This window comes from Cornus florida, unplaced genomic scaffold (genome assembly GCF_030987335.1).
Source record: "Cornus florida cultivar Cherokee Brave unplaced genomic scaffold, ASM3098733v1 CherokeeBrave_3.0.0_Hap2_Chr05, whole genome shotgun sequence".
NCBI classification, from domain to species: domain Eukaryota; kingdom Viridiplantae; phylum Streptophyta; class Magnoliopsida; order Cornales; family Cornaceae; genus Cornus; species Cornus florida.
In genome coordinates, this window is record NW_026775575.1 from 16,978,650 (window position 1) to 16,996,700 (window position 18,051).

General features: G+C 37.9%; 2 protein-coding genes across 4 annotated transcripts in view; one reads left to right on the forward strand and one right to left on the reverse strand.

Annotated features, from left to right (window-relative positions):
• Positions 1-11,302, forward strand: part of LOC132306148 (probable glutamyl endopeptidase, chloroplastic) — a 28,058-nt gene extending 16,756 nt beyond the window's left edge. For 2 of the 3 annotated variants that reach the window (XM_059803403.1, XM_059803405.1), the window contains exons 7-14: positions 234-362; positions 1,655-1,954; positions 2,049-2,507; positions 2,655-2,720; positions 9,280-9,340; positions 9,434-9,583; positions 9,681-9,818; positions 10,084-10,717. In XM_059803403.1, the coding sequence (XP_059659386.1) occupies positions 234-362; positions 1,655-1,954; positions 2,049-2,507; positions 2,655-2,720; positions 9,280-9,340; positions 9,434-9,583; positions 9,681-9,818; positions 10,084-10,404 (1,624 nt within the window). In that variant the 3' untranslated portion in view covers positions 10,405-10,717. Of the gene's footprint in view, positions 1-233; positions 363-1,654; positions 1,955-2,048; positions 2,508-2,654; positions 2,721-9,279; positions 9,341-9,433; positions 9,584-9,680; positions 9,819-10,083; positions 10,718-10,758 lie in introns of those variants that run through there. The other variant, XM_059803404.1, reaches the window with a different exon arrangement.
• Positions 11,303-12,996: 1,694 nt separating this feature from the next.
• On the reverse strand, positions 12,997-16,614 carry LOC132306149 (probable cytochrome c oxidase subunit 5C-3). The gene is made up of 2 exons (XM_059803407.1): positions 16,466-16,614; positions 12,997-13,439 (listed from the first exon to the last, which is right to left on the reverse strand). Exon 2 carries the CDS (start codon positions 13,408-13,410, stop codon positions 13,219-13,221), a length of 192 nt encoding a protein of 63 aa, XP_059659390.1. The 5' UTR covers positions 13,411-13,439; positions 16,466-16,614; the 3' UTR covers positions 12,997-13,218.
• Positions 16,615-18,051: the final 1,437 nt, after the last annotated feature.

Genomic DNA, 18,051 nt, shown 5'->3' on the forward strand with positions numbered 1-18,051 from the left:
CATACTTATCCAAATCTCTTGATCTATGTCGAATATTCCATAATGTTTTTTGGAGGCAAGTGAGTTATATTGCACTGGTGATTAATGTCCAGTCGTATATAGTTGATCTGTAAGGGACTAATGTCTTAGAGCAGCTTTGCTTATATAACATAATCCAAAATGACAGCTGATACATCTTGTTCCACATAATTAGTGCAATACTAATGAGTGGTTTTCTTGTGAATTGCCAATAGGGTGGAGACACAAGATGATGGTGATGCTAAAGTAGAGGTTTCTCCCCGTGACATAATTTATACACAACCCGCTGAACTGCTTGAAGGTGAACAGCCAACAGTTCTACACAAACTTGATCTTCGATATGGGTATGCATATGTGCTAATCCTTCTTATCCTTTGAAAATCTATGTTATTCTTTATCAAATAAGCAAGTTACAGTTATATGTAGTTTTATAGAGTTTTTCCCAAATGTTTATTACAAGTGCAAAAGCAGTGATATTAATTTTTGTAAAAGGCACTTTATTTTTTGAAGACTTATCAGGCAATGATGGAGATCACACTTAATCCCATGTGACACATCCTATACATATCTATTATCGGCACAGATGCAAAGGATAGCTATTGTCCAACACTGAACGTAGGCACGACTATATGTTTCACTAGGGTTCATGGTAGCCATTTTTGACTTATATGTAATTACAGCAAGCTATATTGGGCTGGACCTTTTTTTTTTCTTCAGATTTCCTATATTTGCATGGCATATGAATTGGATTAATTACCTTTGATGAATATTGAATAGTGATTGTTGAATCACAGAGAACTTCTCCCTTAATTCTTCTTCTCTTCTCTTCTCTTCTCTTCTCAACTCTCTCCTTCTCCTCTCCTCCAGCTCTACATCAACCAGACTTTGCTTAACTCGCCAGAAAATCAAACCTTACTGCTTCACCCTCACGGGAATCATCTTCACCCAAACAACACTCAACTGAAAACCCATTCACACCATAAACCCTAGCCAAACATTAAGCTTTCAAGCCAACAAAGCCCATCGCCTCTGTTCATAACACACAAACCCTAAGAGGCGAAACCCTCTGTCTCGGTCTCAAAAGAACAAAGCGTGGTCTCGTCGCCTTGTCACATAGTTATCATCGAATGTCGTCTTTGCCGTTCTCTTCTGCGGAGTATTCTTGCCATTATCGCCACTCTCTCTGTCTAGGCCAAGCAATATCCCACTTGACCTGGATCCAGAACCCATCAGGTAACAACAAACAACCACCCACTTAGCCTAGTTAGTTTGAACCAGAACCAATGTTCAACCTTAACCCAATTGACACAACCCAGCAGAATACTTGTCTATTTTTAGCCCAGCAACCCGCTTGTTTAATTTTAGCCCGGCAACCCACTTGTTTATTTTTAGCCCAAACTGACCCAAGTGTAGCCCAGTCCATATTTTGGACTTAGACCTGTTTGGTTATGAGTTCATGACCAGTCCAGTTTTTAAACTGGACCAGAATTGAACTATTCTGGCAGCCCAACATTATATTTATTTATTCTTTTTTCCAGCCATCAGTTTGTGGTTTACCATAGCTTTCTTTTGGAAAACTACTGAATGCTTGACTCTGGAACCTTGATTTGATGTATGCAATATTCTACCTCTACAGAGGAATTTCTTGGTGTGATGATTCGCTGGCTCTAGTTTATGAATCCTGGTATAAAACACGGCGAGTTAGGACCTGGGTTATGTCTCCTGGATCTGACGATACAAGTCCACGCCTGCTATTTGATAGGTCGTCTGAGGATGTGTATTCTGATCCTGGTTCTCCAATGTTGCGGAGAACTACTGCTGGGACGTATGTAATTGCTAAGGTAAAGAAGGAAAATGACGAAGGCACTTATATTTTACTAAACGGAAGTGGTGCAACGCCAGATGGGAACATCCCATTCCTGGACTTGTTTGACATGTAAGTGTGTCACAATTACCTGTTTAATTCTTTTTCCTTTTTTTTTTGTGTTTTTGTGTTTGTGGAAATGCGGTTCTAACACGATTTTTTTCAGAAACACAGAAGTTAAAGAACGAATATGGGAGAGTGACAGAGAAAAATATTATGAGACTGTGGTTGCTTTAATGTCTGATGAGAATGAAGGAGAATTGAACATTAATCAGTTAAAAATACTAACTTCCAAAGAATCTAAAACTGAAAACACCCAATATTACATACAGAGCTGGCCAAATAAGAAAGCATGTCAAATTACCAATTTTCCTCACCCGTACCCCCAGTTAGCATCATTACAGAAAGAGATGATTAGGTATGAGCGGAAGGATGGAGTTCAGCTTACTGCATCACTGTACCTTCCACCAGGTTATGATTCCTCAAGAGATGGGCCCTTACCGTGTCTGGTCTGGTCATACCCTGGCGAATTTAAAAGCAAAGATACAGCTGGACAAGTTCGTGGTTCTCCTAATGAGTTTGCAGGGATAGGTCCAACATCGCCCCTGCTTTGGTTGGCAAGGAGGCATGTTACTTTCCTTCTGTTTGCTTGCCTGAATTATTTCAGTGGCATTGGAATTTCTTTTAATAAGTCGCCTTCCTATTGTTCCTGCTCTGTAACTAGTTTGGTTTAAATTTGTTGAACGATTTATGATTGCTGCAATTTTTGCAGGTTTGCTATCTTATCCGGGCCAACAATTCCTATCATTGGTGAGGGGGACGAAGAGGCAAATGATCGGTAATTTGATGTCTATATCTTCCGCAGCCAGTTTTCTGCTTCAATCACATTATGAAATAAATTATGTTTTTCAACAATGTTACAGTGTACTTAGGTCCATCTATTAGTTTTGGGTACTTAGTCTAACCATCCAAAATTTCAAATTCCCAGGCCTACATAGACGAGGACACGGATAATATGCATATTTGTTATTGTTTGGATAAAAATAACATGTTTATGTAGTGTTGTAAAGCTTAAAACGGAAGAGAAGAGATAAATAAAACAAGTAGAACACACAAATATTACGTGGTTCAGCCACTAGGGCCTACATCAACGGCACAAAGAGCCCAAAGGGCTACAAGTTCGTGGTTCTCCTAATGAGTTGGCGGGGGCGAAAGAAGGGGAGAAAGAAGAAAGAGAAAAGAAAGGAGAAAAGAAAGGGAAGAGGCCACTTCTATTAATTATAGATTCTGATTATTGGGCTTTTGCCTGCTTCAAAAGTTAAATATTTGAGCATCAGTGTCATTAGCGCAAGTTTGAGGATCAGAACAGCCACTTCACCCCTTCCAAGACCATGCTGTAGCAGGACCAACAACAAAGTGTATTTATATTATCAACAAAGTCTATTTATAGTCAACCCAATTGATACCCAATCCTAATTAAAGATAACTGCCGAAGATATGGGTACACACTACCACTAAATCCTATCCCTAAAATTAAGAAAAAAGGGGTACCCTAAATAAAATTTCTTAAATTATGTGTAGGCCAATCAAGGATCAATTCTCCTGACTGAGAAAAACTTGCCGAGTTTAGAGAAGATCCAACTTGCAAGAGCCATGACTTTTGTTATGTAGAGTTTAGAGAAGATCCAACTTGCATTAGTCATGACTTTGGTTATGGAGAGTTTAGAGACGATCCAAACTTGCATGATTCATGGGTCAAAAGGGAAATATTTTTTTGTTAAGTAAGATTTAATTAAAAAAAGGCTCAAGAGGAAAACGCTCCCAAAAGAATACACAGAACGTCATTAAAGTAGCAGAAATATTGCAGCACATTAAAGTAGCATCTTTTTCCTTTGCACTTGAGCTTATGAGATTGTAGAATCATGAAGCATCTTTATGCATCATATGAAGCATGCTTCTTCACCAGTTTGTGGAAAATAAACGAGCCCGATCAAGAATTTTCTTTTTCCTACCTCCTTTTTTCTCTCTCTCTCTTTTTTTTTTTCTTTTTTTTTTTTTTTTTCCTGGAATTTGGTTTAAAACTGGAATTTATCTGGGTTGTGTTGGAATTTGGGTCAAACTAAGACCCGACCATTCTAGATGTGGAACTAGGTCCGAATTTTAATCCAATAATGGGTTTAGGTTTGATCATGGGACGTAAAACAAATCCTCCATTTCTTTTTCCTGAGCTACACTTGATAAGTGATAGTGATAGGAAGCTCTTGGACGATGACAGTTACGTGAGTGGCTACTGTGGTGGCTAAAGTTTAGTGCTCAAGAAGGGAGGCGTGGTCGATGGCCATGCAACATGCCTTGACCAAGATGGCGAGATTTAGGGTGAGGTGATGGCAAGACTTCGACAATGATGACTAGAAATGGTGCTTGTGGGTCTTTAGCTGTGCTTTTTATGTTTTTATCTTTTATGTTTCAGTTACCACCAAAGGTGGTTTGTGATGAGGATTGTCAGGAGTCTGTGGTTCAGGATGATGCAAGCCTGCCTTAGGCAGGCAGTTGAGGCAGCGGATGACACTGGTGGTGGCGTGATTTCGGTGGCTTGTGATAGCCAGCACATTTGGGTGGTGTTTTGCTGGGTTTATGTGGATTTCGTGATGGATTCTTAGAATTTTGTGCTTGGAGTTTGATAGAAACGATTGTAGCTTGTGGTTGGGTGATGCGCTGGTTGAAGTATGTCTATTGCCTTTTCCTTTGACAATGCAGGCTTGACACCAATGGTGATAACTAAACACAGTTGGCTAGTTCAATGAAAGTTAATGATAGCCATAGGAGAGTGGAGAAGCTATGAAGATGACAGGCTACAGAAGGGGTTGGTTTAGGACTGCGGTTGTTTAAAACTTGTTTATGTCCAGCTGATTGGGCTATGATGATAACTTAACAGTAAGGTGATAGGTTTGGTGACGATGAAAAGAGAATGGAGAGAAGTGGACTTAAGAATGGAAAGAGAGGGTCTACCATGACTATATCTAGTCTTTGACTGTTTTCATGTCTTATGCACCTTTTCTTTTTTTGATGAGTAAAATATTCATTGAAGGGCACCCTAAAAGTGCGACATAACCCAGAATGAGCTGCACAAAAGCCTATAGCCTCAAGCTATCCACAAAAGCCAAAAGAATCTCCCTAGATTTACCATTAGATCCCTGACTCCAAAAGAATAAAGTACTAAGAACAAAATACCTAAACACCCCCAAGGAGACTCCACCTCGTCAAAGGATCTCCTATTTCTCTCTCCATAATGTCCATCATAGGCAAAGGGGGAAGGCTTCCATGCATCTCTAACTCGGGGCCGCACTCGGCAACCACCCCAAGCCTTAATCAAGCTCCTTGTAAATTCTTGCATGACCCACTAAATCCCAAAAATGGTTACAGCAAATCCCAATCATCCCCAGCTCTAGGGCAATGGAGAAGGAGATGATCCACCGCCTCCCCATCCCTCTGGTACATACAACACCAATTGACAATAATCTCACACTGCCTCCTCAAATTGTCAATAGGCAAAATCCTCCCTGCTGCAGTCCAACCGAAAATAGGGCCACCTTCAGGGGGCTTTGGAAAGGACATTCCCTAAGTATTCATCAACTGGCAATAGAACGACCTAACCTCGTATCTCCCATGGCTCGCACTGCCCAAAACCACTCATTCATCCCCTCCCCAGAATTTTCTTGCTTTTCCATAGAGGCGCACACAGTTTTACGATTGTTCCTATCAAAGTTTAACTTTTAAATTTTTAAAACTGTACCTTTATCAATTATGTCTTTTTATGCAATATTTTTATTTTGTAAACCATGCTCATATATCTAGCAGTGCCCAAACACCTATTATTTACTAGTTATCACCTCTAGCCAGGCATCTAGGCCAGCTCAGTGTTCTTACATTTATTCTTATGATTTATTTGCTAAATAAACATGCCTACTAAACCTTATATCTTTTAAAGATGTACATATAAAAACATTTATATATTTATTAAATTTAGGAAAATGCTATTGATCAGTGTGTTGGCTGCCACTTCACATTCGAGATGCATATCTTAAATTGGATTTGAGATGTCTAGCACATCTTCGAATGCATGTGACCGTTTGGAGAAAAATAAAATTGCGTGTCTTTCATCTTTTTTATTTATTTATTTTTTTTCATTTTTTTTTTTTTTTTTTATAAGTAAAATGTATAGAATCGTTCAAAAGGGGAACACATCCCAAAAGCTACGCAAAGGCCAAGGCCAAAAGGGACTCTAAGGACCCAAGGAACCCAAAAAAATCAACTCTCTCTTCTATAGATATATGCTTTCTCCCATAATCCAACTAAAAAGAGTGCTAACAATAAGAAATTTTATAGCCCCAATAGAAGATTCCTCTCCATCAAAGGATGTTTCATTTTGCTCCTTTCTATAAGCACCACCAAACACAAAAGGGTGTCACCCTCCAAAAGTCATGGGCGTGGGATCCCACAAAACACCCTCTCCAAGCATCAATCAAACCTCTCAAAGACCGAGGCGTGACCCACTGAACACCAAACAAAAAAAAAAGGGTCCCCAACAGTGGTGAGCCATGGGGCAATGCAAAGGAGGTGATGAACAGACTCAACATCCCTCTTACACATGCAACACCAATTGACAATGAGCTTTCTCCTTCTCAGATTACCAAGTGTCAAGATCTTGCCCCAAACTGCTATCCAAACGAAGAAGGCTACCTTGAGTGAAGCCTTAGTGCACCAAACCGCCTTCCACGGGAAAACAGCCCCTGAAAAGTCCGAAAGGCAAGGGAACAAAGAATGAACATCGAATCTCCCTTGAGAGGAAGGCACCCAAACGAGAGAATCCGAGCGTTCACTATCAAGCTCGTCTATGGAAGAGCTCCAAAGGTCCAAAGATGTCATCCTATTCCCAATCTTGGAAATGTCGTAGAAAACGCACATCCCAAGTAATCCTCCCACTATCAAGCCAGTAATAGTCGGCAACCAAGGTGTGTCTATCAACAACAATCCTGAAAAAAGCTTGGGAAAAACCATTCCAACCCTTTCGAATGAATTTTCAAATGCCAACACAACCTGCGGTCCTAACTGCGAGGGAGCACCAACCAACCGCATTTCTCCTCCCCAAAGCGACACGAGATAACCCTCGTCCATTATACACAACAATCTCTTCATTATACATCACTTCTTTGTTTTCTTAGTTGGATAAACTAGTACACAAGAAGATATACACACACACACACACACATGTACATACATACATATATATATATACAGATCATTTCTATTTGAAAAATAATAGATAAAGTAATCATTGACCCAAAAAGGGTGTGTTTTGGGGAACTCTTCTAAAATCTCTCTTATCTCGTTTCAGACCTTCACATATTTTTCCCAAACCGCTACGTCTCGTGAAGTTGTGCTAGTTGAACTGAATTCTATGATCGGTTTGCTCGAGGCTTGGAGGGGGTGTATAGTGGGTAGCTAGGCTCGAGATGCATGGAGGGTCAGACTCCTTTTGTATTCCGTGGGGGCTTTGGCATGAAAGGAATAGGAGGTGTTCTGATGGAGTTGAAGCTCCGATATGGGTGTTAAAACACCATATTATGAGCTATTTCTTCTTTTGGATTTCAAGTAGCTTTTGTAAATTTGTGGAGGATTTTCTTGATTTTATGGTTTGCCTGAGGTTGTAGAGATGTAGATATATAGTTTCTTTCCCTTTTGCAGTTGTTTTTTGGTTGGCTTCCTTTTGAGCGCTTTCTTTCTTAATGAAAAAAAAAAAAGTGCTAGAGAATCCAATTTGAGATATGCATCTTGAATGTGAAATAGCAGTCAATACCGTGATCTTTAGCGTCTTCCTAATTTTATGACTAAATAATTTTATGTAATAATTACCGTGGTATTAAATTAACAAGTCACACTATGAAACTTTGGGAGAGGCGAGAGACAGAAGTGTCGGAGAATCAATTTGGATTCATACCTGGTAGGTCAATGATGGAGGATATTTACTTATTGAGGAGACTAATATGGAAAGATATATAGAGAGAAGAAGAGAGATCTTTATATGGTTTTTATTGATATGGAAAAAAACCTATGATAGAGCCCTAATATGAACTCTTTTAGAAAAGAAAAGAGTCACAAAGGGATACATTGACATAATAAAGGACATGTACAATGGTTGTGTTACTATAGTTGGAACGCCTGTAAGGGAAACAAGTGAATTCCCTTACACCAAGGGTCAACATTAAAATCCATACCTTTTTGCCTTTGGTTATGGATGAGCTGACGACACATCCAAGATGAGATTCCGTGGTGTATGTTATTTTTCGATGATATTGTTTTAGTTGATGAGACTAGAGGAGTTATTGCCAAATTGGAGGTTCGGACAGAAGCATACATATGGAGTGTTACTTTAGTAAATTTAGAAAGATAAATGAGGATATAGTGAGGATTGAGAATTAAGAGGTAAAAAAACGTGTACATTTTTGTTATTTAGGCTCAATTATTCACAATGAGCTAGAAATTGGAGGCAACCATAATCATAGAATCAAGGTAGGATGGGTTACCTGGAGGAGTGCATCTAGTATATTGTGTGATAGGCATATCCCGTTCGATTGAAAGGGGAGTTCTATCGAACAACTATTAGACCAGCCATACTTTATGGTACCGAATGTTGGGCTGCTAGGAAACAACATTTCCATAAAGTTAGTGTTGCAGAAATGCGTATGTTGAGATGGATGTGCAGTAAGACTAGAAAGGACCGAATTAGAAATGATTACAATATTTTTTACTCGTTTTAGGAACTCAAAGTTTGCCACTGGTTAAATGTTTCCTCTTTGTTCCATTTCTGTTTGGAGCCTTATTTCTTTCCTTATTTGAGGCTTTGGTGCCACTCCACGTCACATCCCATATTCCAGGTTTGAGACTTTTAATGTGATTCCTTCTCGAGTCCTTTTATTTATGAAGTGGTATCATTCCTTCTGAGGAACTAAACCATCATTCTCCCAGTTTTCTTGTCACTATATTAGTATATTGCTGATGTATATATGGAAGGTGTGGCTCCATCTTTTAGTTTCCATCCACAGGAATTGGAATCTCCTTGTGGTGCCTTGTAGTCTTTCCCGAAAATTAATTTAGTTAGTTTTCTTTAATGTGAGTAATTGCCCCTTCTTAAATTGATTTAGGATATGTTTGAGATACATAAATGGTTATAAGGGTACATTGCTTTTTTTTTTTTCTTCTCACAACATGATATTCTAGAGAATACATAGAAATGCTCCAAGCTTATATAGAGAAAAGCTTTCTTTTCTTCTTCTAGTTCTTCTCCTTTGTCTCTGGGATTCATCACTCGATCAATTAACCAAATGTTGTGCTCGCAGGTATGTGGAGCAACTAGTTGCAAGTGCAGAGGCTGCAGTAGAGGAAATTACCAAACGTGGAGTAAGCTTCTTCATTCCTTTTCCTTGGAATCTTAGCATGGTTCTAACAATATGTTATATGTTTGACTAATGTTTTCTGATGCGTCTCTTTAAGGTGGCTCATCCGGACAAAATTGCTGTTGGCGGTCATTCCTATGGAGCATTCATGACTGCAAACCTCCTAGCACATGCCCCTCATCTCTTCTCTTGCGGAGTTGCCCGCTCTGGGGCCTACAACAGAACACTTACACCTTTTGGCTTTCAGGTTGTGCGCTACTAAGAGTGGCAAACATTAAGGTCTAGATCACTCTTACTTTTGTCTTTTATATGATTTAGTGCTTTATATACTGTTACTCATGTAGAACGAGGATCGAACACTATGGGATGCCACTACTACTTATGTTGAGATGAGCCCTTTCATGTCAGCCAATAAAATTAAGAAGCCTATTTTGCTTATCCATGGAGAAGAAGACAATAATCCAGGAACCTTGACCATGCAGGTAAAAGAAAGTGGGCCCCCCTTTTTTGTTCAACTTTTATATGAAATTCATATTCAATAAATTGTTGAAATGTGCTTCATGGAAATTATGTTGCCTTCTCACTAGTTTCACTTGTTAATGTTACTTTTCTCAAGATCTGAGGGTCAATTTGTATGCTGCTTTCTTTGCCTCAATAATAATGGCTGCTTTATTTCCTAAACTATCAATTTGTTACTGAGGAAAAAAATAAGAATTGTTACTGAATTTGCATTTGCAATTGATGCAGTCAGATCGGTTCTTTAATGCATTGAAAGGACATGGTGCACTCTCTCGTCTAGTGATTCTTCCATTTGAGAGCCATGGTTATGCTGCCCGAGAAAGCATAATGCATGTCCTTTGGGAGACTGATAGGTGGCTGCAGAATTATTGTGTGTCAAATACTTCTGAGGCAAATGCAGATCTTGATGCATGTAAAGAGAATGCAAGCAAAGGAAATATAGATGATGAGGGCAAAGCAATTAGTGCCACTGGAGGAGGAGTTTCGGAGCTGGCAAATCTTGAGGATGAAAGATTTCACTACTCTACACGAAGGTCATCATTATGGTAATTTATTCATCCATTATATTTACATCTTAGATGATAGCAAGATGAAGAGGGAGAGGTGTTTCTCGATCTACTCTCTAATTTATTTGTTGAACTGTTTTTTATGCTTTCGGTCCATGGACATAAAATAAAATATCTAAGGTTCCAGTTCATGTAAACTATTATAAACTGAAAATCTAGTGTTATGGAAGTGTCAGATGCAGCAAAGCAATTAGTCCTAAGAAATTGATTTTCAGTCATCTGTTGTAATAATTTAGGTGTTGCATTTCTTAGTTTTCCTTGAAAAAAAGAAGAAAACAAGCAGCTTAGTTTTCTAACCCCATTCTAATATCTCTTCAAACTCTATTTTCTTATATAGATTGGTGCTGAGAGGCAACGATGTCAAAGCCACCGCCCTTCCTCGATTTAAGCTTACAACATCCATGATTGTTGCCTAAAATATTGTTCCGTACATTTTGACTTGTGCTTCTGATGGTCTTTTAGACCCCTAGTCTGTTAGAGAATGTCTGGCACAAGTGAAGGATAAAAAAGGGGGAAAAAAAAAAAAAAAATCATTTTATAGATTTTATTAGGTGGGATCCCCTGGGATATTTGGTCTGATGCACTGAATGTCTGAATTTGCCCCCTTCTAGGTGGGTAATGCCCAAATTGTTGTACCTTGTACTTGATTTACACATATAGTGTAGCCCCAACTAAGGATATTTCTCGAACAATTGTGAGACAAGGTAGGTCGACATCCTAAAAGAATGAATTATAATGGTTCCTGAGGTGTACAGTACTTCCATTGTATTGTAAGCTTATAGGGGGATGTGTACAAGGTTAAGTTCAGCATGTGTTGTTGATGATGATGTATCAGAGGATCCAGAACTCTTCTATAAAAGCTCTAAGATGCCTATGTAAAATGTCTAGGGTGTCATGTATAATCTAAATATTGATTGACATAAAACATTGGGTGTCACCAATAGAAATCAGGTTAATGGAAAAGAAGTGAGAATAAAACTGCCATTGGGCTGGGGGGAATTGAAGGACCAACGAGTACCGGTGATACAATATAACCAATTATATCTTGTTGCATAAGTAAAGATTTATTTATTTTAATGAGCTTTATCATTGCGTGTCAAAATATTTTAACTATTTTTTCACTCACACAGTAAAAGTGAAAGTGATTGACATATACATACACGGAAGGATATACACGGAAGGATATATCTGTATCTCTTCTGCCTCTCAAAAGGATGGTGAGTTGGTGAGGGTTCAATTTTCCTCTGTACAATGTGAGTTTACTGATTGGCATACTTAAAAGACCAAATTGATCACAACATTTCTATGGCAATTGGCCCCAAATTTGGTCCCCTTTAGTCCAGACACAGCCCCTCAAATCTGTGTGTTTTGGTAGCTATCAACATCCTTTGAAAAATTGCAAGTCTCTGGGGAAAATGGGATGATACTTTGGAATAAAACATGTTATGCCCTTGTGTGTTACGACAAACGTAACGAATCAAGCAATAATTACGATAAAACGATAGAAAAATAAACATACAACATAAAGAACACAAAGATGGCAAAGCTTACATAACCATAGAAAAATAAACATACCACACAAAGAACACAAAGATGGCTAAACTTACATCCACGGTGGATATTTGGCAAAAGTCTTCACCACGTGTAAAATTAGAGATTATAAGTTTCAGTCACTCATTCTCTATTATGTACGAATTTCAACGTCTCTATCACAAATTATATCAAACTCTAAATGCCCTTATATATTGGGTTACAAGATAGTACTAATTAGGATTCACGAGTAAAAACGGATCAAAAATTTTCTTCGAGACCAAGCCCCCAAACTCCAAGAGCTTTGTGTGGGCTGCCCACACAAAGCTCATCCAACAAGTCGCAATGCAATCCGTAACCAAATTCGGGCCATAACATCACACAAACTTATATATCATCTTCTCTTCATAATGATGAGAAAAATAGTAGTACTATACATCACTATTATGAAGAAATCCATATATGTAACCAACAAGTACTTTTTAACAATTTAAAAGTAGAGATCAATGATTCTAGGTCTTTATAGTGAAAACTGAGTTTTTTCACCGGGTCGCAATTGTAGTCACTGTCTGCCAAACTTGCAACATCTTCATATTGTGTTTTTTCTCACATTTTGACACAATGGTTAATCTCAACCACGTAATAATCTAATCAAGAAAAAGTTCGTCAATCGAAGTACGCAGCAAGAGGCTTGGTTTCCATTAATGAAGCACAGCTGTAACAATTTCAAGCAGCCAAAAATTCTCAGAGGCTTGGTTTCCATTAACGAAGCACAGGTGTATCAATTTGAAGCAGCCAAAAATTCATGAATCCCATAATTCTCAATCACCCAAGTGATCATATTGAATCCTTGGGAACCATCACAACTACGGACGGGACGACCTATAGTTTTAACGATAATGCCATGTCGTCCAGCAGACCCATGAAGCTCTAATTGAAAATAAACATTTAATTATGGACTTTGTTACGCAATGATTAAGGGTAAAGAAACTGTAACTTGACAAAAGCAGTAGCCATGCAGAGATCATATCAACTCAGGCAGACGTAAATGCGACCCGCAAAAAACCAGAAAGTTTTAAAGCTCTCTCAAGCAACAGTGGTCTACATAGAAACCAGAAAGTTCTAAAAACCAAAATAACTTATTTATTCAGTAACCCAAACTGAGTATGCTCCAATTCCAGATTCAAGAGGAGCCAAGCAAGGGGAACATTACATAGGGATACCAATAAAAGTGCGTATCAAATCATCACAGCAGCTGGGGAAGAATTTATTCTTCTACAACAACACTGATCTCACCTTTCTCTAGCAAGTCATAGAATGCCCTCGTTTTCCTCTGCTCGTTCCAGTGATACATCTTCCACAGGCCACCTGCAGCCAAGCCAAGTGTGAGTCCAATAATTATCTCCTTTACCACACTTGGTCCTTTCAGGGTGGCATGCGCAACCTTGTGGGCAGCCATTTCACTTCCCTAACTAGAAGCTTGTAAACCTGCAAGTGACAAACAGAACATCTTTCACTTTTTCAGTAGTGGGCACCATAAAGTCTGACTCCAGACTGCATATTTGAACTTCAATCAAGGTAATAACATTAGTCTACCAGGTGTAGCTACAATCAACTTTCTCCAACAAGGTTCGAATTATATAAATATATACCAGATTAAATGCGAACTCAGCCACAATTTTTAATTTAACACAGCAACTATTAATAATTTTCACAGGCCTTCTGAGGTTCACTAATTTCCCACATCTTGTCAAATTATTTATAGCCAAATAACTAAACTTTCTAAAATTTCAAGGAGAAGAAGAGAGATTTTAAAGACAAAGAAGTAAAATTTCAAAGATAACAACGGTGAAATACTAAAATATGTACGTGGCATTTTGCATGGCAAATAACATGTTTTCTGGATGATACATATCCACATGTTGACCATCGTATATAACATGAAATTACTCAACATGCATTCTCACCAACACCATAACCCCCATAAGAGCATCATGCAAAAATGTATCATTTAAAATAATAATAATAATAAACAATATATATATTTTCAACATAACAAAACAATTTGACATACTGATATTAAAATAAAACAATAACTAGCAGACAATTCCTCAAGCAAATTATAGCTTGAATCAAGATAAAAGCTACGGTACCCTACAACATAACCCCAGTAAAGCAAACAAAAAAACATTATATCTGTAGATTTTAAAAAATTCCACAACACTTTTCACTAAATTGTGTCACCTTATTATACAATGGTAGAGTGTATCTTTTTCCTTATTCTGTACATAACAAAATCGAATCAAGTATGAAGCAAAAACATATTTGCTTATATAGTTGAATTTAATGCATTATAGTTATAAATGTGAGATCTAAAAGGCACATGCTTGTGGTTGTTGAAAGGTATAATAGCCTTGATTTATTTATTTATTTTTTCCAAGAATAAAACTTATTGTGATAAGAAAGACAAATCCTCAAGTACACAGAAATATACAAGATAACAAGGATGAACAGAATTAAGGAAGTTGGAAAAAAAGAGTGATTGAAAGAAGTGCCAAGAAAACGCTCGGGATGGGGATAGGATTAACAAGAAAGAGTCCCACATCTTTTTAGCAACCAGATAATGAAGGAAAAGGACCACAATGTGAATGCTTCTCCCACACCTCTCTAGCATTCAACAATGAGGGGAAAGGCGATAAAGGGGGTTTAACATCCCTTCTAGACATATATAACACCAAAAGGAAAAGGGTATCCAACAATGAAGGGATAGGTGACCAAGGGGGTTTAACATCCCTCCTAGACATATAACACTAAAAAGAAAAGGGTATCCAAAACGAAGGTATAGGTGGCCAAGGGGGTTTAACATCCCCCTCCTAGACATATTAACAAAAAAGAAAAGGGTATCCAAAACAAAGATAAAAGTACAAAGGGGGTTTAACATCCCTCCTACACAAACAACACCAAAAAGAGAAGGGTATCCTAAGATGAGAGGAAAGGCAACAAAGCGTTTTAACATCCCTTCTAGACATATAACACCAAAAAAAAAGGGGTATCCAACAATGAAGGAATAGGTGACAAAGGGGATTCAACATCCCTCCTAGACATATTAACAAAAAAGAAAAGGGTATCCAAAACGAAGAGAATGGTGACAGAGGGGGTTTAACATCCCTCCTAGACATACAACATCAAAAAGAGAAGGGTATCCTAAAACGAGAAGAAATATCCAACAATGAAGGAATAGGTGACAAAGGGGATTCAACATCCCTCCTAGACATATAACACCCAAAAAAAAGGTGATAAAAGTGGGTTTCACGTCCCTCCTAGATAGGGATGACAAATTCCCAATCCCCGCTGGGTATCCGCCCCAGGCCCCCACCCCACCCCGCCCTGTTTATAGCGGGGATGGGGACCCTTTTATGTAAACGGGGATGGGGGTGGGGGTAAATTCTGAAAACCCGCCGGGGCTGGGGCCGGAGGGCGGGGCCCCGATTAAGTGTTAAATTACTAATATACCCTTACATTTAATAAATTATTACTAAATTAGATTTAGTATATATATGAAAATAAGAAAAATTATGTTTTTTTTAAAAAAAATAATATATGTTAATCGGGGATGGGGATAAGGGTTCGGGGGCGGGGGCGGGGGCGGGTATGGGGGTGGTGGGGAAATTTTAAGCGGGGATGGGGGTTGAAAAATTCAGCAGGGATGGGGATGGGGATGGGGAATGAGATCCCCGCCCCGCCCCATTGCCATCCCTACTCCTAGACTTATACCATCAAAAAGAGGAGGGGAAGGAGGACTGGACTTGGGACGGGTTTAAAAAAAAATATATATAATAATAATAATAATAATAATAATAATACCTATCTAGAAATCTAATAATGATGAACATCCTATACTGGTTCGAGCCCTATAGTGGGTATTTGTGATTGTGCTTGCGTATTTAACGAACCAATATATATATATATATATATATATATATATATTATAATGAAGGAAAAGGATCAATATGTGATATCCCTCCCATACAGCCACACATCTCTATCATACAACAACGAAGGAAGGGGTTTCAACATCCCTCCTATACATACATAGTACATCTATCTCTATCTATGAGGCAACTAGAAGTCATGACAATCAATAGAAAATGGTAGTCAGGTAGCCAATCTAAAATGGTTCATAGAATTTCCCCAGTTTTCCTTCTACTATAGCTTATTATCTTGAATCATTCCAAGTCAAGAAGAGCCTTTCCATTTTAATTTCCATCAATCACAGTTACAATAAGTACTATTATTCCATTTATCAGGGAAAAAAATTGAGTTTTTCTCTCCCCAAATAAAATTTTATATCATAGCAAAATTTAGTCAGCTTTGATCCTATTCTTAAAATCATCTGTAAATTTAATGAGAGATTATGAGTTCAGTTCAATGTCTTTCTAGACTTGCGAAGAAGAAGAACAAGAACAGATGGAAGAAGAAAAGGAAAAAGAAAAACAAAGAAATCACTGGCTGACCTTCCCTTGCAATTCTGATTTGCCGGAGTTCGGAAATGCTGCCAGAGGTCTTCTCGTCGCCGATCGAGATGCTAGGGCGAATAAGCGAATAAGCGAACAAGCGAACAAATGAAGGAGATATAGCAAGTACGCGTCCATTTGAGATCTGTGCTTTTAGTGAGCAATTTATAATTTTGCCCCTCAATTTTTTAATAATTATAAAATCACCTCATAAAAGTACTTAATCTTTTATATATCTATTAAGTACATATATCAGTGTGTGATATATATATATATATATATATATATAAAATCATGTACAACGACAACAATAATAAATGGATCATGCATCATCGACTAAATAGGAAGAAGGATTTACATAATATTAAAATCACTCCTAATGGTTTTTTTTTTTTTTTTTTTCAATATTTATTTATTTATTAGTCCTAGTAAGTAGTAATTATTCCTTATGCAGATTTGAATAATTTCTAGTGGAGATGAATCATCAAATTTTAATTTTGAAATGTAAAAAATATCTAGACGGAGTTCAAAGATGCTGCCAGAGGTAAGTGAGTGTGTGAGGACACATGTATGGTTTTCGGGTTTAGGTGTTTAGGAAATTTTTTCTAAGTATCACTTCATTTCTTCCAAACTGCCTAAGTGGAGCTTGTTCCACCCCATGGAACCAGTTGCACATTAAAGCTTTTAAAGTTTTTGAAAATGAAAAACATATTGGTCAAGTGGAACCGGTTCCACCCCATGGAACCGGTTGCACTCTACAAATCAAAAAGGAAAATTTACTTCTAGTCTATTTTGGCTTTCTCTGTTTGGACAACCTTTTGCCATAATTGACTTGTTTTCCAAGTACAATTAAGTTTTCAAAAGACTATAAATATATGTTTTCTTAGTTAGGGTTTTACGGGTTTTTGCATCAAATTTCTGATTTAATTTGAGAGCTAATTTTATGAGATTTTTCTGAGAGCATACACACTATACACACGAGTGATTTAGGGCTTTGTTCTTATTCTGATTGGAGTACGAGCTATTGAAGATTGCATCAATATCAATCAGAGAAAGCATAATTCATTCCTTTTACATCAAAACTTGATTTAAAGGGCGGTTACACTTTGAAGGGGTCAAGGCATTCGATGTGACGGCCCAAGTTTTGTAACCTGGTGCGTCAGTGATTACCTAAAAGTTAACCCGGTAACGAGTCCAAAATGCAGAAGTGAAAGATAAAACCAAAGTCTCTAGAGATATAAATCATCCCTAAGACACCAATGTGATCTTCCATGAAGTCATGGAACTCAAAGAGAACGAAAGAGCAAACGAGAATCAAAATGAGCAAAATCCGTTAATCAAGGGCAAAATGGTCAATTTACAAATAAGAAGGGAAATTTGACTCCAAGCAAGTCAAATAAGGTTCATACAACCTAAACTAATCATTTCACAACATTCTAAGAGGTTCTAAGAACTTTGGCCAAGAATCCCACAAGACTCCCATTCCCGGTTTAAACAAAATCTGACACTGTCTCACTAAAATATGATTAACTCCCACTATAATTTGAATATGAGAATGGCATTGGTACCATTAGAAATCTGACTCA

Excerpts from the sequence above, each read along its gene's own strand:
- LOC132306149 (XM_059803407.1), bottom strand. The coding sequence starts at position 13,410 with ATGGCTGCCCACAAGGTTGCGCATGCCACCCTGAAAGGACCAAGTGTG.